General features: G+C 38.0%; 4 protein-coding genes and 1 non-coding gene across 9 annotated transcripts; 2 read left to right on the top strand and 3 right to left on the bottom strand.

The window, feature by feature from the left end:
- The first annotated feature begins 720 nt into the window (after window positions 1-720).
- LOC147541604 (uncharacterized) lies at window positions 721-1,964 on the top strand. Its single transcript, XM_086636188.1, has 2 exons — window positions 721-1,562; window positions 1,643-1,964. Exons 1-2 carry the CDS (start codon window positions 801-803, stop codon window positions 1,691-1,693), a joined length of 813 nt encoding a protein of 270 aa, XP_086492314.1. The 5' UTR covers window positions 721-800; the 3' UTR covers window positions 1,694-1,964.
- Window positions 1,965-2,869: 905 nt separating this feature from the next.
- On the top strand, window positions 2,870-2,942 carry TRNAK-CUU (transfer RNA lysine (anticodon CUU)). The gene has a single exon. It is a non-coding gene; the product is annotated as a tRNA-Lys (tRNA).
- Window positions 2,943-3,593: 651 nt separating this feature from the next.
- Window positions 3,594-7,678, bottom strand: CHX15 (cation/hydrogen exchanger 15). Its single transcript, XM_086636914.1, has 3 exons — window positions 6,531-7,678; window positions 5,295-6,308; window positions 3,594-5,188 (listed from the first exon to the last, which is right to left on the bottom strand). The coding sequence occupies exons 1-3, from the start codon at window positions 6,759-6,761 to the stop codon at window positions 3,851-3,853; spliced, it is 2,583 nt and encodes an 860-aa protein (XP_086493040.1). The 5' UTR covers window positions 6,762-7,678; the 3' UTR covers window positions 3,594-3,850.
- Window positions 7,613-10,345, bottom strand: LOC147541601 (uncharacterized). 2 transcript variants are annotated; one of them, XM_086636915.1, is made up of 4 exons: window positions 10,120-10,281; window positions 9,378-9,415; window positions 8,990-9,089; window positions 7,613-7,678 (listed from the first exon to the last, which is right to left on the bottom strand). In XM_086636915.1, the coding sequence occupies exons 1-4, from the start codon at window positions 10,190-10,192 to the stop codon at window positions 7,656-7,658; spliced, it is 234 nt and encodes a 77-aa protein (XP_086493041.1). In that variant the 5' UTR covers window positions 10,193-10,281; the 3' UTR covers window positions 7,613-7,655. The 2 variants fall into 2 exon arrangements, with proteins under 2 accessions (XP_086493041.1, XP_086493042.1); XM_086636916.1 differs by lacking the exon at window positions 7,613-7,678 and having other exon boundaries at window positions 8,763-9,089; window positions 10,120-10,345.
- Window positions 10,346-11,372: 1,027 nt separating this feature from the next.
- LOC147541600 (PH, RCC1 and FYVE domains-containing protein 1-like) lies at window positions 11,373-21,873 on the bottom strand. 4 transcript variants are annotated; one of them, XM_086636911.1, is made up of 10 exons: window positions 21,393-21,764; window positions 20,944-21,288; window positions 19,880-19,966; window positions 18,337-18,426; window positions 17,405-17,485; window positions 17,078-17,269; window positions 14,868-16,994; window positions 14,365-14,511; window positions 12,740-13,119; window positions 11,373-11,985 (listed from the first exon to the last, which is right to left on the bottom strand). In XM_086636911.1, exons 2-10 carry the CDS (start codon window positions 21,010-21,012, stop codon window positions 11,862-11,864), a joined length of 3,297 nt encoding a protein of 1,098 aa, XP_086493037.1. In that variant the 5' UTR covers window positions 21,013-21,288; window positions 21,393-21,764; the 3' UTR covers window positions 11,373-11,861. The 4 variants fall into 4 exon arrangements, with proteins under 4 accessions (XP_086493037.1, XP_086493038.1, XP_086493036.1 ...); XM_086636912.1 differs by having other exon boundaries at window positions 20,944-21,114; window positions 21,393-21,716; XM_086636910.1 differs by having other exon boundaries at window positions 20,944-21,873.

Genomic DNA, 21,873 nt, shown 5'->3' with positions numbered 1-21,873 from the left:
TATAAAGGATAAGGACCGAGCAGTACGAGAGCCAAAACAAGGGGTTTGGACTCGGACCAATATGAAAGGTTTGGGAGTCGGAGCAGTCTGAAAGGTCTGGGACTGATCCAGTCTGAACCCTTGCTTTGGGCCTTGGACTATTCATTATGAGGCTATTCAGATTTTCTTTCCTTTTGTTAAACTACCCCCAAATTTTAACTACAAATAACATGATTTTACTCTCTCTCGAGAAAACTAGATTTTTTTTCTGTCTGACTCTTCGTTGTAGATCGATGATGATGAGTTTGGAATCAAGGTTTTTCTGTGATGGTGTAATGATGATGATAAGAAAGAGAAGACACGAAGAACATAAAAAAAATTAGGGCAAAGGGGGTTGGGCAACCTAGGTGCCTGACCGAGGCTGTACCCGACCCGAATTGACACTCGTCGAGTAGCAATCCCGCCAAGTGCCTTTAGGTGGAACCTTATCCCACTCATCCTTGATGGGTGTACTAAACTGGGGAACCTAATTTTGAAGTAAACGTGGCGACCATCTAATGGTGGTACATCAAGATGGTTCTTACTTTTTTGATTGATGAAGAATCAAGAAAGTTAGTTAGTAGTTAAAGATATCAACTTCCAGTATAACTACCAAAAGCTAGGTTTAACCGTTATTTTCTCTCTGTTTCCTTTTCCTATCTTTCTCCTTTATAATCTAAGCTCTTTTTCAATCTTTCACTTGTCTGATTGCCCCATTAATCAGCCAATAACCCATTCCTCTAATTCCATAGTGAGAGAGAGAGAGAGAAAGAAGAGAAAATATGGAGATTGATCCCTCCTCCACCACCACCACCACCAATGAGCCCCCTCTCAGGAGCTCCACCACCACCACCTCTGTTCCTCCTTCTACAATCATTCCTAGAACAATTTCCACTCCAACTCCAACTTCTACAACCCCCATTGGAATTATGGAGATTGATTCCTCCACCATTACCACCACCACTGTGCCCGTGATCGAACAAGAAACCACCACCACCACCACTGTGCCCGTGATCGAACAAGAAACCACCACCACCACCACCACCACACCCACCTCTGTTTCTCGTTTGATTTCCACCTCATTTCAAATTTTCACAACTTCCAGTACCACTGCAATTTCTGATACAGCCATGGTTGATTCTACAATAGACCGGGAAGAAGATTCGTCTACCATGATTTGTGAACAAACCCAACAACTTTCAAGAACAATCAAAAATTTGAATCTTGGGTTATCTTCTGATACCACCTCACCAGGAAAAGAAAAATGTTACTACTTGGGTGCATCATCATCATCATCATCATGTTATTTAACTACATCTTTATCATCTCCAGTAAAACAATTTTCTCCTTGGGAGATTAGATACCCACCATCTTTATCTCCATCTCCATCTCGATCTCCATCTTCATCTTCATCTTCATCACCATCTCTCCCTCTATCTGAATCTCCATCTTCATCTTCATCACCATCTCTACCTCCATCTCAATCTGCATCTTCATCTCTTTACCCCATTACTGAAGTTCAAATTGAAGATGATTCTAATAAGGTAAGAAACTAAAGATTGCTTCTTTTATGTTAATTGTGTTAAAAAAACAGATGATTTATTGATATGATTTTGAAAAACAGAGAAAACTTGAGGAGAAAGCTGAAGAAGAAAATAAGAGAAGGAAAAGTTGATCAGAGAAGAAGAATTTGATTTCAGTAAAGATGGATAATTATATTGACTCTTGATGTGGTCTGAATTTTTGGTCAGAAAGTTTACAAATTTCCACTCGGGTCGTCCGATTCTTTCATGGTGGTTGTCTGATCTTCTTCTTCTTAGTATTTTCTTACTTTTTCAGTTCATGGAGTTTTTGGTTTTCATTCAATTTATCACATGAAATTTTGTATAACAAAGAATTTGAAAGAGGGAAATAAAGAACTATACAGATGTGTTCTCCTTTTTTTTATTTCTGCATTCTTTTACTTACACTTACATTACACCTTTGTTTCTCGATAATTAAGATTATCACATAATCTAGTTTAAATAGTGCTTTCAATTTTCCATCCTGTCTACTCACAAATTTTATGCAAACCTTTAATCGCCAACATACCCACAAAACGTATAAGAGTTTGTCATTTCATCGTTGTTCAAAATCTTAAGTTCGAAATTTTAAAAATTACGTTCGGGAGTATATTCATAATCCACAAAATACTCGAGAGATTGCAGATCAATAGTTGTGTGGAGGTCTTAAGTTAAACAATTGGGAGCCCTGCTTCACCTTAAAAATATCTTCGGGCGATTTTGTTAATTGGAAGAAGTTGGAATGTTGAATCTCAAAGTAAATGTAAAGGTGAAATTGAGACCCAAATTGGGAGATTTTGTTTTACGAGGCATTCGTTTTTTTTTCTTTTGGACGAGCTGCTGGTAACAATGAAGATGTGGGGCTTGGAGTGGGAATAGGTCGAATGGACTATATACTTTTTTCACTAACATTGCCCAACTGGAGCACCTAAGCTCTTAGATTATTTGGATAAAAGGGCAGGCAGGCAGGCAGGCAGGCTCTGGCTCGGACACTTGACAAAATTAGAGTGCCAATTGTTAGTCTAATCTCATCAAAGTTTCCCGGCTCATTGGTTTAGCACATTAGGGCTCGTCGGATAGTTACAACAATACTCGTCAGACAGGCGAGGCATTTTGCTCTGTCTTCAGACTCCAATTGTTTGTGAGATATACTTAGGTGAAATCCTCTCTCGTTTGTCATTGACAAAAGTATGCTCGAGGGTGCAAGCATCCTTCTAACATACAAGGGTTGAGCAGAACACTACTTTTATCTAGGTTCCAAGGAATTAAAGTTATTTTCATATCACCAAGCCCGTCTAGCTCAGTTGGTAGAGCGCAAGGCTCTTAACCTTATGGTCGTGGGTTCGAGCCCCACGGTGGGCGTCTATATTTTTTGTGTCTATCAGTAGAGACTATGCAAGACTTCTTGCTAAGGATATTTCCGTACCTTATGGACGACGTTCAACGGTTATAATTTTTTTTTAAATATATGACTTTTGTTTCAAACTATTCCATCACAGATAAACGGGCAATGGTCGAACTTTTTTGAACATTTAGTTACGCTAGTCTGTAGCAGAAAGGTTTAATTAGTAGTTACTTAATTAGTACCCCTTTCAACAAAAATAAATAAAATAATTAGTACCCAGGGCCGGTCCTGATTTTTTTGGTGGCTATGACTCTATGAGCGAACCCCGTAAATGGAGCTCTCAGTATCACGAATTCAAATTTCCTCTTACATTCTCCTGAACCTAAGTAAGTTCGGCTCTAAGCTCATCCTATAGAAATATGGTTAAGAACTAAACATCTTTCCCATCATTCATACTTCATTTGAAATGCATTTATAATATCATTCCCCTCTGTTTAATTTTGACTGTGTGGCATCACAATAGTTTGCCAGCCAGATATTGCCATCACAAAAGGTTTTAGTTACAAACTTTTTGCTACATGTTTGAGATGGAATAGTGAGAGAGATGGTGGTGGTGTGCTGCCGGCAGAGAAAATATCCTTTGTCGATTATCGGTGATCTTATAATGATTTATTAAACAGATCAATTTCAACTTGTCAAACAGTTACTCCTATACAATTAACAAATGCTCCACATACTATACTTACAGATGTAAAAGAAGACATATTGATCATAACATCTTTGAATCCTTCTCTCTCTCTCTCTCACTCCCCCTTCCGTCTTTCCCTCTTTGTTACACAATTTAGATACTTTCTCTCTTTCGATATTGTTGAGTCGAAGAAGGAAAGATTGTACACATTTGGGTCTTTAATTCTTCAACAATCGTCTAGCGAAATTGGTTACCTTGTTGCCATGGTTGCAAACCATTGCCATTTGTATCTCTACTAGGCTGGAACTGCTGCTCATTATGAATATTGAAACTGCTATATTGATCAGTTTGTTGCTGTGTTGGGCTATCAGGTGTCCCAGCTACATCTCCTTGAAGTCCCATTCCCACATATTGTTGCACCACCAAAACAGAAACTGTCACTGCAAAATCCGACGATGCTAGTAAGTCGCCGATCGCTCCTAACTCCGGGCATTCACTCCAGTCAGTAAGCCCAGCTGTTAGAGGAGAGATTGCTCCTTGTCCTCTTCCAACAATATAAAGATCATGAATACTATCCATTGATCTAATTGCAGCAACTGTTTCTTCTCCATTATTTGTGATCTTCTCTGTATATATAACTGATTCATTATTTGATGTTTTCATTCTAAAATCACAAATAAAGTCGTCGTCAAGTTGTCTCTCTCTGTCATTATCAGTAACAACTGATAAAACACGGGGGTTTTTCGTTTCATGATCTTCATGTTGTACTGACCATCTATGTGCATCTTCTCCCGGTAAAAATCGAACAACTGTTAAGCTAACGTTCGGGTTGTCTGCCATTCTTGAAGCATAAGCTAATGCTTCTCGATCGTCAGGCCCACCGAAGAAAAGAACAACAATATGGTGGGTAATGTGGGTAGAAGTAACTCTTGTTGAAGCACCTAATCCTCGATCAACAAGAATTCCAACTGAACAAGGTGCATTTGCTAGTACATTTTGATTCACAGTTCGAAATGCAGGATTTGTTGATTCCATTCCTCCATCAATTGTTTGTTGTTTATGGAAAGGAAGAATAATGAATGATACCCGCTTATCCTCAGCTAGATTACATATGTCTTCGTGCATCGTCGAGTAAGGAGAAATGGCTGTGAGTGGTTGAACAGAGACAGATCCTGCGTGTTGTTCGTAATTTTCAAATGCATTCACAATGTGATCACATTGGGCTTGTGTTCTGTTTAAGGCAGGGCGGCCCGACTTTCTAGTGTTATGAACAATAAGCATGGCTGAAGCCCGGCCCGTAAGTTCAACGAGGTGAAGGGCATAAACGTAAATGGGTGATTTCTTAGTCGGGTATGAGGTCTCGAGGATGTTGATAATGGTTGGAACGTTACGAGGGGTATGGACACAGGCTAATAAGCGTAGTTCACCGTCTTGTTTGGATCTTTGAATTGTTCTTCGTTTGTAAGGGATGAAACGTCTTGCGGGTTTATAAACTGCGGTCACTGTCGGAGTGATAATGGCGGTCGTAATTACAGCAACAATCACCATGATTGCAAACGATTGATCATTCAATACCTACAAAACACATGTATATAACGTACTATAAATTCTATCGTTCGAATACAATTTTGCTAAACAAACCCTAAGTGGTTTGTAAGAGAGATGAGTTATGAAATTGTACCTTTTGGTCTCTCCCCACATTGAGAACTATCATTTCAATAAGACCTTTAGTATTCATAAGCAAACCCAGAGCAATTCCTTCTCTAAATGGCATCTGATAGAAAAGAGAAATCAAGAATGTCCCCAAAATCTTAGCAAGACTACACAAAGTTATGACAAAAAACAATAATCCCCACTGTCCTGGATGCCTCATACTGTTTATATTAGTCCTCAATCCACTTATAGCAAAGAACAAAGGCAACAACAAACCAGACACAAAATCTTCCAATTTCTCTATCAAAGTACTTCCCAATGGCCCGTTCGGAATCACTAACCCGAAAACAAATGCACCAAATATCGAATGAGTTCCAATTGTATCTGTTATAAATCCACATATCATAACTCCTGTTAATATCAAACATATATAGAAATCATTGAAAGTTTCTCCTTCCGGCGTTCTTCTTATAACCCAAGCAATTGCCGGACGTATCACGAAGATGCAGAATAGAACGAATACGACACTCGAGAGTATGACCCATAATGAAGCTAATGGTGCTTCGACTTTTTGACTTCCATTATCGTTTTCGGCTAATGCTATAGCCAAAGCCAGCAAAATCCATGCACAAATATCATTAACAATAGCTGAAGACATAGCTATTCTTCCAAGTTCAGTGTTTAGGAGTTTTAGTTCTGCAAGAATCCTAGCCAAGACAGGGAAAGCTGTGACGGAGAGAGCAACACCTAAGAATAGGAAGAACGATCCTTTACTAACATTTTCACTTGGAGCTGGTAGAAAGAAGGAAGCCGAAGCTCCTATAGCAAATGGTAAAGCCATACCGGCTAAAGCAATAATTAACGCCTTTTTACCCGTACGTCTTATAACCGTTAAATCCATTTCAACACCAACTAAAAACAGAAAGTAAAGAAGACCCACATTTGCCATTGTTTCTAGTACCATTACACTTCTAAGAGGAAAAACTCTTCTTGCGAAAGTCTCGTATCTTCCAAGCATCGATGGACCTAAAACCACACCACCCTGTATAACAAACAATCTTGAGTTTTAGGGAATATGACTTTGTTTCGAATAAAATTCCGTATATAAATAATAGATAACTATTTCTAGGGCATTAATTTTTTATAAATCAATTGTTTCAGCATTGTTGAGCGATACGTCTCAAGAGGTTAGGGGTTCAAACCATCCTTAACAACAAAATCCCAAAAAGAAAGAAAAAAGGTAAATTTGATAAAAGAAGCTTACAATGATTTCAGAGATGACACGAGGCTGTCGAAAAGGCTTGAGAATGAAAACAAGGAAACGGGTAGTAACGACGATGAGAGTAAGCTGCAAGATAAAGAGAGGGAGAGAGTAATCCAAAGGATCATCACCTTGCCAAACTCCATTTGTTGTTATCATACTTGGTGAATAACACACCACTTGATCATCTTGTGCTGTCCCATTTGCTGCTATCAATGATGCCTTCCCATCCATTTTCTACCACCACCACCACCACCACCACAACTATCACCGGAGAAACTATCTATAATTTATATACAGACCCAGTGCCCCATAAGAAAGTCTCTCTTCTTCTTCTTTTGTTTTTTTTTCCAACTTTGAATGAATGATTATCTTAGAAACAAAATGGTAAGGTCCAAAAGGATTCTTTTGAAGTTTGAATCAAATAAAATTATGTTTTTTTTTACTTCTTGATGGTTTCCTGACCAGTCAAATTTTTTTGGGGAATTTCTCTTAACAATCTCCTAATGTTTAGGAATTCTTAACCCCAAATAGAATTTTAAGGTCTTTGCCAGCAATCACCCATTTTTCAGTTACAGAATTTAGGGGCAAGCCTTACATCAATCAAAAATATACAAACAACTAAATTACAACAAATATACAACCAGATCAACACTTCGGTTGCCCAAGTTGTTCAAAGTGGTAGACATAAATTCCAAAAACCTGAAGATCCTAGGTTCGATTTCACGGGAGGGGGAATCCACCATTGTTATTGAACTTGGGTTATTAAAAGGTATAAATAATGTAATAAGTATGTCGGATTTTAGGCCTCTTTCATGTTGTTGGGTTTTAGGCCTCTTTCATTATAAGTTTATCTTAGGCGGTTATCGTGCTCATCACATCTTCATGATGTATCTTGTGCTGTCCCATTTGCTGCTATCAATGATGCCTTATTTTGATCTATTGCTTTTGTAGTTTTAGAGTTGTCGAAAGAAAAAAGAAAAGTACCTCCTGAGTCAATCTTGATTAAGGGGTAGATGAAGATGAAAATTAAGGGGCAAATGACAACTTAATAACTTTTGGGCCCAAGAATAAATATACCTCCTGAGTCAATCTTGATGGACTACGTCTTTATGTTGCAGAGACTTTTCATTGTGCCCCAATTCGACGGCCTAAATTATAGTTAAAAGTTCGACAAACCTAATGGGTGATTAATCCACTCATGTCACTTAATGAGCCTAGGTCCATCTTTTAGAGGACTTCAAATAGTGTATGAGGGCAAATCCTACTTCGTTTGGAATTTAGCCCTCTTCCAAGTTCCAAATTTGTTTGGGGTTTGGGAGCGTTCCAGCACTCTCCCTTTCGTTAGAACAACTTACAATACGAGGGAGAGAAGGGAGAACAGAGAGAGAGAGAGAGAGAGAGAGGATGTGATGTGCATGACAGAAAAGAGAGAGTACAAAGAAGAGAAATAAAGGGAAAAAAAGAGAAGATAGGAGAACAATAGAAGAGAGATAAAAAGAAGGATGTGGTGGTGGAAGGAGAAGAGAGGAAAATAAACTGATGGTGTGTTTGGTTGCAGGATTCCTAAGTAGGATTCCTATCAAAAGTGGGATTTGGTAGGAATCATGAATCTTTGGTCTGTTTGGCTACCAAGAATCCTAGGACTCTTGAATCCTAGGACTCTTGAATCCTAAGGATTCCTAATTCCAAAAATTGTATTGGACCAAAATCCCACCTTACCCCCTAGGATTTGCTAGGATTTTGGATTAATGAACCTAAATTTCAAACTTAAAATCAACAAAAAAAAAATATTTCCTTCTACAAAATCATTATTTATTTTCAAAATCATTATTTTTTTCAAAAATCATATTTTTTCTAAAGAATTTTAAAAATACTCAAATAATAATAAATCATAGGATTTTTAGTTGCCAAACAAGCCAAAAAATATTACTAGGATTCATGAATCCGTGGAATCATGAATCCCAAGGACTCATGAATCTCCGCCTTCCAAACACACCATGATTTTTTTTTTCCCCGATGAAAGGTTCGGGCGATTGCCTGCAATCGTTTTCCCATGAAGAAAAAGAGAAATGAGAAATACTTGAAGAAATAAGGGTGAAAAAGTAAAAAACCATCTGATTGTTCACTCTCAACATTTCTTCGGGTGTGTACCACACAATATGGAGTGATCACTAATTTATTGCACTTTCAGTCTTCAACAAAAACACAAATTTGATTCAAAAGAAAATCGAGTAAGAGGAAGAAATAAATTTCATTTTGATATAATACTGAAATATGAAGTGAAAACTTTGTATAATTGAATAGCTTTCAGAGGAGAAGCATAAAATATAGAAACAAATATTGCGAAATCGATAGGCATAAGTAAGAAAAAAAAAAGCCTAATTCTTTCTGCACTGGGATGTTCTGATAAACTTCTATGATGACATGAAAAGGAAATGGGGTTCTCTAATAAGACTTGCCACAGTGTATTAAGCCGCCAGCTCCCAAGAAAAGGCCGAACATAGCTGCACCTCCTAGAGTACTTTGCCCGATGTACCTAATCTTTAGTAATCCTGGTACCTGGAATGATATAAAGTTTCACGTTCAAATGGACGGAAAGTAGAAATCTCTGTCGTTATCTCAGCTAACAGTTAATCCTTAGGTTATAGATAGTTGAGAAAGTTTCCAGTGACAAAATAAATAACATGTGAAGCAGTAGATTTGACGAGCAGAAGGTATATTCATGTCAAGAACTATACGTGAAAAGTGGCAGAAAAGAGAAAGTGCCTCGATCAAATTCAGAGATGCTAAATCTCTCAAGTATAGCCTAACTTTGTTTCACATAAAGAAGGGTTCGTAACTTCTCACCTTGAACCTGATAGCTTCATAAGTCCCATGCACGGCTCCTGGAGAGGAAAAAAAAAAAAAAGTAATTATCTTAATTATTCAGATTCTCAAAGGGTCACACGACACACTATAACATAAGATAGCGCCTCATATTTTTAGTTACAAAAATCTATGAAATTATAGACAAAGAAATTGGACTAAAGCGTCGTCTAACTAACGGTAACTGAAAAGTAAGACTTTGAATTTTTGAGACAAGAGATGAGGTTAGCCATTGGGGATAGTTGGTCGACCAGTAACTCAAGAATAGCCAAACCCTATAAAACAAAAAAAAAAAGTAGCACACGGAATTATGCTAATCAAGATTAGTGCTTTTGTAGTGTGAATACAAGTACGTAATTGGTGATTTAAAAAAAAAAAAATTTAAGTGTTAGGGGAGAAGCAATACATAATAGAGTATTGATATCTTGGCTGAGTATTGGATTAGGTAAAAATAAAAACAGTTCCTAATTCTACTATAACAAACAAGTGAACTTGAAGCAATACATAATGAAAAGATAGAATTTATCTTGTTCTAACAAACTTTGTATGTATGTATGTAGATAAATCCCACATAAGAAACATTAAGTAAACCTCTAAAGAAACATAAGAGTGATTGATTGATGAGTACAAATATTCCAACCTTTACACAGGTTAGGGATTTTAAGGTTTGGGGTTTTAACATGTTCTTTTTTTTTTTCTCAATGAACTGATTGATACAACTTACCGACGGCACCACCTAAAGCACCTCCGACGGCAGCTCCTACTGCAACTAGAGTAAGGCAGCTCTCTCTCGCCATCTCTCTCTCTCTCTAAACTCTCTCTAGCGGTGAACCTTCTCTCTCTCGCACGGCACTTATAATGGCAGGTAAGCCGCCTGCCCGCAGATGATTCGTCCCCGGGCTAACGCGCAATGGGTCTATAACTCAGCTCCTCAGTCCTGGCGCCCCACCAAATTAATTTTAAGTTTTTAAGCTAAGTAGGTAAATGCATGTACTCCGCAGGAATGTCCAGGTTCGATCACATGAAAGTGAATTTGAATATAAATAAAGTAGTTTATGTGGGCTTTAGGCCATTTAGTTTCATCGGGCTTTAGACCAATAATATTTCAGCAGTTATCGTGCTCATCACATCGTATCGATATATTAATGTCTTTGTAATGACCATTGTAGTCGATACTCAAAAGAAAAAAATATATTGAAAATAAATTAGTGAAAAAAAAAACTAGTATTTCTACATTATCAATCAGGTAAAATTTGTAACAAAAAAAGTTTAGGTGAAAAAATTCTAAAAAATATTTCGAAATTGTGATTCGACGCAATTGTCCTTCAAACATAACAAATCCCTCTTATATCCTTTCATATAAAAGGACATTTAAGGAGACTCAATCCTAACGGAGCGACGTGGTTGGGCAAGATGTAGAGCGATCACAGTATTCCTCTAACAGAGTTGGAAAGTGGAAACTATAACATATCTCTTCCTCTAGTATTCCTCCTCTTATACTTTGTTTGTGTCGAAGGACATTACTTCACGGCAAATGTTGTGTTGCTGTTGCTCGAGATTGTGAAGGTAAGGTAGCAAGCTTCGCGACACATGTGGTTCACGATCAATAGGTGAAAGCAGCTGAGGCCAAAGCCTTCTTACTTGTCATTGTTGGAGCATTACATTGAAATTTCAAATCCATTATAATTCAAGGAGATGCAAAAGTCATATATGAAGTTGTTACTGGTGCAGTGGTGAGCCAAATGACTCTCCATGGCAATCATTCAAGGTATTCATTACAAGTCAAACTTTTTGCATTCTACATTGTTTTCTCATTATTTTCGAGCATAAAACTCACCTCCTCATCTTTTTGCTTCTTATGCTTTCTTTTGTAAGCTATTAGGATATTGGGATATGTGTCCTAAATTTGACTACAGGTAAAAATACCTAATGAAGTAAATATTCTTGTCAACAAAAAAAAAGATGGCTCACATCAAATAATCAAATAACTGCAAAACCTTTTGCTCTACTCATGTATATCGTGTATTTCCAAAAAAATCAAGTCTGAAATTCAAGCAACACGAGCAATACACGAGAGATGAGGGTACTTCACCTGTCAGAGATGACCAACCTAGTCACCTAGAGAGAGCCCCGGGCGACAGCATTTGCTTGTGAATTTACAAGGAAGCTGAAAGGATTGAAAGCCAGCAACCCTACTAAGAATATACATTCCACACCCTTAAACCCACACCATAATTTCTACACACAATTCATCATTTCGTAATCAAAAGAGAAAACAAAAGATAGAAAAATTTGCAACAATGAAACCTCTAATTTCTTCCTTGTAATATAATGGCCAATGCTTATTTGCTTTCTTCAAACCTTTAATAAGATGAGATACTAAAACTGTTCGATCAATTAAGCATGGACTTTCCATGATCTGTGGTAATTGAAATTTTCGGATTTAACTTTGTTTATGTGATCAATCTAAGCTTCACTCCCTACACCAACGCTAGACTTGTCTACCATGCAAACATTATACTGCTCGTATACCCTTGCCCGATTCTCTGCCCACCATACTTCTGCTTGTCTCTCACTAAACCGCCTCCGACTGCATTCAAATACTTTTATTGTTAAGAGAGCATTCTAAAATAATTTCATTCAACAAACCAAAGTGTATCTGTACATTTCTATTTGACACTCCAGCATATGGTCGAAGCTAAAAAAAAAAAGAAAGGATTGTGTGACCTATTGTCTTGTTTCAGGTAGGCCATGGGCTGTGTCTCGACGGCACCAGATTAGGAACTTGAAAACTAATTTCATGTTTGCCTATTTGTAGTAGGGGCATGCAGAACCACGGTATCCCTCCTATAGAACCACAGTACCTGACAAGTGACCACTAACCAGGAACTGGAACCTTAACACCAACAGGAAAAATAGTAACGAGGCAGATATATGTGAGAGGTGTTATCCAATCAGGAAATTGGGCTGAAGATACATCAATATCATGCAAGTTTGGGTCCCTTGTGCAAACCCATACAAACATGTGGACATCTCACATAATATATGTGAATTTCTGCAACCTTACTCTGCAAACCTTACCTAGGGAGCTGAAGCCAACGAAAATGGACCGATCTTTTTTAACAAAAGAAATTGGTCTAGGGGGTTTTGGCCAATTTTACCAATGACAATTCAAGTTTCATCTATTTGAGGCTGGAACCAAGAAGAACCAGAATTGACTTATTCAGTAATTCCTGGTTCCGCACATCAATAACTGAACAACCACTGACTCTCCTAGCTTCAGGCCCTACAACCATCACGGGCTAAAGGAACATGACAGTAGAGAATGTGGATAGGTGACATACCTGAACCGGACTCTCTTGAGATCTTTGACATCCCCTATTAAAGATGTCAGCGTGATGTACACACCAGGCTCATCTTGCTCAACCCACTCAGCTTCGTGGTTAACTTCTCCATCACTCGTTCTGCTTCCATTTCTCGCAGCTTCAGGAGGACCAAGTCTGTTATGATTCGAATTGCGGTTACTAGTTGTTGGACCATTAGGAACAACTAGGTTGCTTGATCCATTTGAATCCAATTCATGAGGAGTCACTGGACTGCTGAGTCTGTCAATTGTTGAAGCAGAAAAATCATTCGACGCGGGGGTAGAACAAATTGAACCAATGGTAGGTGATTTAGGTTTTCGCATTGCTCCTACAGGTAACCTCTCAGCCATGTCCTTCAACTATAAAAATAACATATAAAAGAGAATATATCAGTATCGATTATATTGAACTTCAAATATAAACTTGAGAGTTCATGAACCAAATGCTCTAGGGATATTTCCTGATATAAAAGCATTGTCTCTAAAAGGAGGTATTGTTCATCTTGATACACTATTTCTAAATTCTACATACCTACTAAGATTAGCAAAACAAAATAAAATGTATTCCCTGCAAAATCTCATCTAACGTCCATTTTGAAGTAGAATTTAACATCTCAGAGTGATTGATACATGAAATAGACTAGCTACAGAGTTTTGACGCTTTGCAGTCAGTATCTAGTGAACAAAAAAAGGATTACCGCCGTAAAAATCTCCTCGGGAGAATCATTTCTGGTAGTCATAGAACAATTCTCAAAGAAGCTCATGAAAGCATCATGCGTTCAAGGTAGTAATTAGTAAGCAGACCCCTGTATTGCGGAGCTTCTTCACTTAAAACACATTTTTCCGAACTAAGGCCTCAGATCCTCCAAACTCAAACACAGGTCTTAAAAACACCGTGAAGTAAGATGCCATATGTGAAATATATTGATACTAAATTTAAAATGGTGCATAACCATAAAAAAACAATATGAAACAATGGAAGTATCAATGATCATCTCTAAAGATTCGACGAACCCTGAGATGTATGGATTGGATGTACTAATATTGAGTACTCGACAGTTCAAGTAGGCAGCAAGCCTAGAAGAGAAACAATCAAATTGATACATAAGTCTAAACATAAAGCAAGCCTAGAAGAGAAAAAAAGTTAAGTTGCAACCTCCACAATTAGGATTAGTTGAAAAACACAATTTTCTTCTAACATGCCATGAACATACCTTATTATACATTAGAAAATAGAAAACAATGGAAGGAAAAGGGATTAGGGTCAAGGATAAATTCACTAATACTTCAAGCAGAATGAAGAGGTTTGAAGGATTTTGCCCTCTTATGGTGTTATTCTAGTTGGCATGTATGGAGATACCAGCTTCTGTCATGGGATTAGACGTGTTTCGAACAATTATTATCATCAGAGTCCCTTAGACGAGAAGCACTCTGAATTTGTGTAAATATAACCTAGGCGAACTTCATGAGCACGCTCTAATTAATGCTCAGAAGGGTAAAATTGAAGTATTAAATAAATTTTTCAAGCACAATAATTAAGAACAATTCCCCCAAGCAGACAGAAACTTGATTAAAGAAAACATATTGAAATTAGTTTCATCTTACTTGGGCAGTAAGTGACTTAATTACTTCTTTTGCTGCTTTGCATTTCGCAGTTTCTTCCCCAGCAATTGCTATTGCCTCCTTCAGCTGTTTTGTTGTTCTCTCAAGTTCAACTTCTTGAAGTTGTGCTTTACGTGTTAGTGATTCCACCTACAAAGTATGGCCGGAAAGATGTCAAGCATATAAAAGAAACCTAGATAAGTTTGTCTGAGCTAATATTCTGTTGGAAAAACCTTTATTTCTGAGGAAGTGGAAGAAGAACGAAACCAAACTTATTTTTTACAAAGAAGATGGCTTTTCAACATTAATATTTGGATAGGGTTTCCTAATATTTGATACATTCACACACCACATAAAGCTACTTATAGGCATGTGAAGACAGAACTTTCAAATAAGAAACTCTCGACTATTTCCTTTTACCATTTCATCAGATATGGTTTTGTGTATTCATTATGCAAACTAAAGAAACCACACGAGCAAGTAATGAAAGATAAAACATTACATACCTGCGCTCTCAGTTGAAGAATTTCTTGGCTGAGGCTATCGTTTGTTCTCTTAGGATCATCCACAACTATTTTTGGTGTAGTCAGCCCACCAAGAGTTGGTGTTGGAGTTGTTGAACGAGGTGGGCTGGGCCTTCTTGATATGGGAGATGTTGCTCGAGACATGATTCTCGAGCCCGGGACAGATGCAGAGAAAAACTTCTTAGATGAGCCAAAAACAGGATTGAAAGATCTAGATATGTTAAGTGCTCCCCACTGAGAGCTTCCAGTTGAAATAGGTGAAACACGGCCGCTATTAAATTCTAGTTTCTTGTTTCTCTTGGAAGATCTGCTTTCTGTAAAGGATTCCATTGTAGAAAATCTAGCAAGTTGAACATGTGATCGACTGTCCACCTTTTCGTCCTTCTCCACCAGCTCTGTTAAATTGTTCATGCTTCCTCTTCTATTAATAGATAAGTGAGATGAAGAATCAGTCTCAATGGCCTTCCTAAGTTTACCAAAGCAATGATCACAGACGCGATATGGTTTATTAGGATTTGGTGCCATGGAAGCCTTCAGCGACTTTTTGCTACTGCATGAATGGCAGAAAACAAGTCCACAGTTATAGCAATTATGACGCTTCCTTTTGAAATTGAATGGCAGGCGACAGCCAGAACACATAGATTGATCAATACCGGACACCCATTTGTGAAGACAGATTGCCGCAGTGAAATTAGAACCACAAGCGATACTCTTGACTTGTTTGTCTTTCAAAGCTTCAACCAGTGCAGGTAAATTCTTATCACTTGTATCCCCATGACCTAATCGACCATTTGCTCCCTTCCCCCAAGTATAAACTTCTGTTCTTGAAGTTAAGACAGCAACATGGTAAGCACCAGCAGCTATCTCCTCCACTAAATTTTTCAAGAGCTTTCCTTCAACACGGGTGGGGAGCTTCCCATCAGATTGAGGATTCCCAAGCTGACCATAAACTGGATTACCCATTGTATAAACATGTCCAGACGTTGTAAGAGCTACAGTCATGCTGTGTCCGCAGGCTACTCGACAGAAGTTGGGTTCAACCAGTGCAGCAACAAGTGTAGGCACAAGTTTCGGTTCCTTGTCTCCATGGCCGAGTCGACCTTTATCACCGTCTCCCCAAGTAAATAGCTTCCCTGAAGAGCAGTTGCTAGAACTTGAATTCCCTACCATAACCTCTACAACTGCAGCTGTGTGCCAAACACCACAAGCAGCTCGAACAGTACGGAGTCCCTTAAGAGATTCCACTTCCCTGGGTATTGATACACTCTTTCGATCTCCATGGCCTAGAACGCCAAAAGTGCCATCCCCGAAAGTAAACAATTGCCCAGCAGACGTTACAACAGCTGTATGCCAAGGTCCGCAGGAAATGGACGAAACATGTATACCCTCCAACGGCCCATTCAACCTTTTCGGGACCCAATGACTTACTTCATTCCCATGTCCAAGGAGCCCAAAGTTGTAAGTACCATCACCCCATGTGTACAGATCTCCAGATAGTGTTACAGCACAGGTATGGAACTCTCCACAAGCTACAAAATCAATGTTTGTACTGCCAAGAGCATCAATAAGTTTTGGGTGTGACACATCAGAATCTACACCATGGCCAAGCCTACCTCCTGATTCCTCCCCCCAAGAAAAAATCTCCCCTTGCTTGGTTACTAAAGCAGCATGCCGTCCCCCACAAGCTATATTCTGCACATCAAGTACTACTGCAGATTCCAAAGCTTTAGGCAGAAGAGAATCCATCTTAACATCAGAACTTCCAACTTTATGACTACCACCACCTAGAACACCATCCCCTGTGCATTCCCCCCAAATGAAGACATCCCCCAAGGCGTCACCCTCATCATGACCAGAACCCTGACTTGATGAGCTGACAGCGCTGGAAAGACTAACTCTGAACGCATCCATGGCGTTGCCTTTCATGTGACCATTCATGCTCTCTGAGCCCCCCGATGACAAAGAGTGTATGGAGGTACTAGCAGAATCTGAAGGAAAGAAACCCTTGGGGGGCACAGCATACAATACCACATCAGAGAATGTCTTATCAATGCCATTCTTAGGCGGGCTTCCATAAGGACTGGGAAGACGAAGGGGATCCCCAACATCCTGGAAAGACAAAAAATAAAGTCTCGTACTTGAGGTGCTGACATGCATAATAAACAAAAAGAAAAAGGAATGATGGCCCACACCTTTTGTAAGATATCACTACCAAAAGGAGAACTCAAAGGAGAACTTCTTCGGGTATATGTTCTAGGACTATTTGCTTCAGAGGAGAATCCATCACTTCTTGATTCTGTCCTCCATTTACGGTTATGCCCGCGTGAGATCAATGCTTTTAGACCAACAAACCAAACTTCAGCTTCATCCTTATCTTTGCAGATCTGGTCCAAAGAAAAAGAGATAGCTAGATCGTGAAAATGTTTGAAGCTATCAAACTGGTGACATGCTTCAAACGCACGGGGGCATGCCGCATACACATAAACAAACATCCAAATATTAAAGTAGGGATAACATACCAAATCAAGTGATCTGTCATTGTATATAAGAGAAAATGACTGATATTCCTTCTCGGGCCGAGGATACCTCTGAAAAATTGCCTGCAGAAATCAAACGAGCATATTTGAAATCTTAGCAAAAGAGAACGATGACAACAAATACAGGGATAGGGTATCAACGGGTATCTGATAATGTCATATAGGAGCTGGAAGCACTAGTGCATAACTAATATTGACTTGGCATATTTAGGTAACCAAGCTTTTGATCAAGCAGACCTCATCCCCAGTGTTTAGGGGACTTCACTACTGTCCAAATCGTGTTTGGAAGGCTGTTGTTTTAAATGATGTCATGCCATGACTATTGCCCAGAAGAATTGTCAGGGATTGGAGCTTCACTAGCCATTTGGTCAAATGCAACATTAAGCCGAACTTAGTCAAACTTTCCTTGAGAAAATCCACAAAAAAATGGTTGATGTTTCTTAAATGATTTGATTACTTGTAGACTTATTTTCAAATTTCATACAACTCACCACTTTTTAGACTGCAGTAATTACCTTTAGAGAAACATTAACAATAAGGTGTAATCTACAGTTCTACACTATATGTCATTCAATCCTTGACTCCTTTCAGGTGGGTCGTACCGAACTGTGTGCAAAATTGCCTATATCATACATATTGCATTAAGCGATTTAGCCGATAATCTTAAGAATGAAAATAACCACATAGAGGGTAATAGTCCTCTGAGATGGGAATAAATATGTCCAAACTAGAAGTTTCTTTCTGTCGCCACCTTCAGGCCATATAGCCTCATTTCATCTATATAAGATATATCTATGAAGGAAAACAAACTTATGTTAAAAGTGAACTGAAGAAATGTGAGGGCGTCCTGAGGCTGAAGCATTTGAACACTACAACCATCGAAAATGAGGGAGATCTTAAATGAAGATGCTTACAGTGCGCTGCCCAGGTACAATTCTGGATACATGGCTTAGTCTAAGTTGTTTCTCCTCTTTCCCAGAAAACCATAATAAAACAGATTCATCCTGAAAGAAAATGATAAATGAAGGACAACTCATGAAACTAGTACAAAAACATTGCTTGAGCACTTAACCTGGATAAAAATCAAACCAAGGTTATGACAATATGAGAAAGTAGCAAATAGCTTTAAAAAGTCGAGATACGGGCACCAAACATAACTGGATAGCATTTCTCACAAGTTTCTACAAAATTATGTCTAGGAAAGCTTTACATTATACATAAACAAGGACATGAAAAGTGAAAACTGCTAATCTCAAGCACTCGCAACAAATAACACTTAGATTACTCTTTTTTGAAAACTTTGGATGAATTCAACGAAAGAAATATATATGATTGGGTCTCCTGACTCGCAAGAAATTTGATATGGTGTAGAAGTGGTTAAGCAAGCTGATGGAATTGATTATGAATAGCATGACATGTAACATACTAAATATTCTACTTTGTCGCTAAATTCGGTGATGTGAACCACTTAAGAGTACAGAAGTATAAAGAGGAATTTCAACATGAGAAAAGAGTTACAAAGATGAAAGTTTCATATTGTAAAGTAGAAGATCCCTTGTGGGCTTAAGAAATATGAGGTATTACAAATGCGGAATGCATTTGTTCCAAAATAGGGTTCTCAACTTCTGTGTGTATTTAGTATGGAAGTGTCACCAGAACTCGGTTATGGTAGGTGGTACGTGTTGCCATAGGAGTTCACAACATAACTTATCACATGTGCCAGATATTGTGATTACTACATGCTGTAAATTTCTAATTGCTATAAGGAGTTCACAGCATCCTAGTTTACTATATTCAGTTTCTCTTCATGTTTTCTTTTCAATGTCTGGTCCACATTCACAACTCAAATCCAGCCTCTACCTTCTTGTTCAGTCCTGGCCCTAATCAATGGTAACTATATGAGGTTGGACTTTTTTGTTGATCTGAGTTGTACTCCTAGCTGATTGTAGGGGAATAATTGCCATCCTTTTATATTCAATCGTTAAGGTGGAACTGAGAACTCTACAGGGATGACATTTCATACAATCGGACATTATTACCATGCAAAGGCTGAAAGAGCCATAAGCAATGTATTTGCACCTATGCCTAATGGGGCATAAAACCTTGTATGTATAGTTCCATTATTGAAGTAGTCAATCTGAATGCCTCATGGTGAAGGCAGATTGTAGGTAAGAGGTTTATGCCACCAGGCTACTTTACTTGATGAAAACAAATTCTTGTCAACTTATACAAGGCACTTAAAGCATCTAAACCAACATAACCACCATAAACGGTTTTTTTTCTGAAAGGGACATAACCAAATAAATAACAAACTGCAGAATATGCTACTACAAAATTTAGAAAAGGTCAAAATATTGACATAACCCTTCCACAGAATAATAGAATATCAAACTTAGGAAAGTATAGTACAAAAGGAGAATGCATGTCACAACTCACAATATGAGATAACAAACTTACATTTGCCAACCTGAAGGGACAAAACTTGGGCTTCCCTCTACGTCCATACTTGAGCAAATATGCTCCTTTCTTAAGAGCTGTAATGGCCTATGGTTCAAAAAGCCAAGAACCAAAATTAAAATGATTTCAGCTAATTGTATTCGTCCAAGTAGAAGAACAATGGGATGAAATAAAATTGAGTTTCACTTCAAATGAAACACGAACAGCCAAGAGAAAATTAGAAGTGCGGAAAGACTCATAATACCTTTTTTCGTTTTTGTGCAAAACCCATGTTGGACAACTAAGAGGCCAAGAGGGTATGTTTGTCATTTCTCGTCAACAATGAAAGCGCCTAATTTTATGTCCATTAAGTACCATCAATGGAATGAAGGTCAAAATTCACAAAGTCCTCTAGAAGTCCCCCTAAGTTTCGTGACATGATCACAAAGAGGATCCACCAGATATCTTACTTGCGGTACATCAGTACAAAATATTTAGAAAGTAGAAAAGATGCCAAAATGTAACTTACGGATTCCCTAAATCTAGTTTTCAGGGATAAAGCATAAGCTGACAAAGGTGATAGCCAGAAAAAGTTATAGCAGCCGTTGCAGAGTCATCTCCTTTTAATGATAAATTTCATAACAACAAACAAAAATATTAGACTGATAACTTTTAATCAGCTCCAGCAAAAAGAGCGAATAAGGATGAAAACTGAACAAATATTGAACTGCCTTAACAAACGAATGATGAAATAAGAAGGATATACTAGAGTTTTACGAGGTATTCAGATACTACCACGCTTTCTTGCAGAAAGTTAGGTATAAGTTGTGAAATAGAAGCCCCAGGGCAAAAAAGACTAGCATAAAACTTAAGTGCTTGTTAGTACTACAACTAATGTAATTACACCATGACATTTTCTGTGGTTACTAAGCTTACTTCGATTAATAATTGAACCACTTTTATCAGTTTGATTCTCTTTCTCTGTATAATTCTCCTAAGAGAGGAAAATAAAACAGTGCAATCTGAAGCATTTCAATCGATCTAAATTTTTCTCTATTAAAGCAAATTATATGAAAATTGATTACCTGCTCAATGTCCCTTTCAACAGGACCCGCCCTAGTAAGATCAGTAGTCATCCTCTCCGTTCGAGACATCAAGAAATGACTTTCTTTAACAATATCTGACTATCCAAACGAATTAAAACCTTAACAGTACTCAAAATATACTTCTTCCACTGATACGCCCATCCAAGAACACTAAAATCCATCCAAATTTCAAAAGTGCACCAAAATTACACCAAACGAACTGCAAATTGTTGTTTAAGATCAAAGCAATCATCACTAATGCATCGAACAACTCAGTTCGTTAGGTCAATCCATACACCTTCTCTCACTAAACTGGTGAGTCAAAACTTTTCAAACCCTCATAATCTGAAGTTTCATCATCTACTCCAAGTCAAGTCGTGATGAAGAGAAAATGAAAAAAACTGAAGTCTTCGAAGACTAGAAAAGAATGATAATAAGATAAAAAGTACCTTTAGGTTTTCGAAGTGAATCACTCAAAATATGAGCAAAGTCTACTGTCTCGATGATTTTCGGCTCGTTTAGCTCGAGATTTCCAGTTCTAGAGAGAGAAAATCGGAACCAAAAACAGCGTAAATGTACGTGAATCGAGGAAACTAAAGATCAGATACAATCAGTTTCAGAAGAACTTCTAGAGAGAGAGAGAAAGTGAGTTCTGGAGAGAGAGAGATCTTTCACTGGTCGATCCAATAGAGAGAGAAGGAAAAAAAGAGTCCAAATTATAATCTCGCCGAACCCCAAATGAGAAAAAAAAGGGATAATGATAATCTGAAATTAGAAAGGAGAAAAGTAAAGATGAACAAATATAAAGGGACATAATCTTTAGTTTATTTACGAAACCACCACTCCTTTTTATTCTAGCGAAAATAACAAGAGAGGAGATTCCGACACACACTTGACACTACACGTGTACCTTTTTGGAAATCTTTTCAC

The sequence above is a fragment of the Eschscholzia californica genome, unplaced genomic scaffold, assembly GCF_041429995.1.
Source record: "Eschscholzia californica isolate CP2 unplaced genomic scaffold, dmEscCali1.0.p SCAF_4, whole genome shotgun sequence".
Classification (NCBI taxonomy): domain Eukaryota; kingdom Viridiplantae; phylum Streptophyta; class Magnoliopsida; order Ranunculales; family Papaveraceae; genus Eschscholzia; species Eschscholzia californica.
This window is presented reverse-complemented; position numbering and strand designations above follow the sequence as displayed.

Excerpts from the sequence above, each read along its gene's own strand:
- LOC147541600 (XM_086636910.1), bottom strand. The coding sequence starts at position 21,012 with ATGTCTCGAACGGAGAGGATGACTACTGATCTTACTAGGGCGGGTCCT. Across the intron at positions 18,427-19,879 it reads GTCCCTTCAGGTTGGCAAAT|GATGAATCTGTTTTATTATG; the intron begins GTAAGTTTGTTA and ends ATTTTCTTTCAG. Across the intron at positions 16,995-17,077 it reads GTAGTGATATCTTACAAAAG|GATGTTGGGGATCCCCTTCG; the intron begins GTGTGGGCCATC and ends TTGTCTTTCCAG.
- LOC147541601 (XM_086636915.1), bottom strand. The coding sequence starts at position 10,192 with ATGGCGAGAGAGAGCTGCCTTACTCTAGTTGCAGTAGGAGCTGCCGTC. Across the intron at positions 9,090-9,377 it reads ATGAAGCTATCAGGTTCAAG|GTACCAGGATTACTAAAGAT; the intron begins GTGAGAAGTTAC and ends ATATCATTCCAG. Across the intron at positions 7,679-8,989 it reads TGGCGGCTTAATACACTGTG|GCCGTCGAATTGGGGCACAA; the intron begins GCAAGTCTTATT and ends ACTATAATTTAG.
- LOC147541604 (XM_086636188.1), top strand. The coding sequence starts at position 801 with ATGGAGATTGATCCCTCCTCCACCACCACCACCACCAATGAGCCCCCT. Across the intron at positions 1,563-1,642 it reads TTGAAGATGATTCTAATAAG|AGAAAACTTGAGGAGAAAGC; the intron begins GTAAGAAACTAA and ends TTTGAAAAACAG.
- CHX15 (XM_086636914.1), bottom strand. The coding sequence starts at position 6,761 with ATGGATGGGAAGGCATCATTGATAGCAGCAAATGGGACAGCACAAGAT. Across the intron at positions 6,309-6,530 it reads GTGTCATCTCTGAAATCATT|GGTGGTGTGGTTTTAGGTCC; the intron begins GTAAGCTTCTTT and ends TTTGTTATACAG. Across the intron at positions 5,189-5,294 it reads ATGTGGGGAGAGACCAAAAG|GTATTGAATGATCAATCGTT; the intron begins GTACAATTTCAT and ends TGTGTTTTGTAG.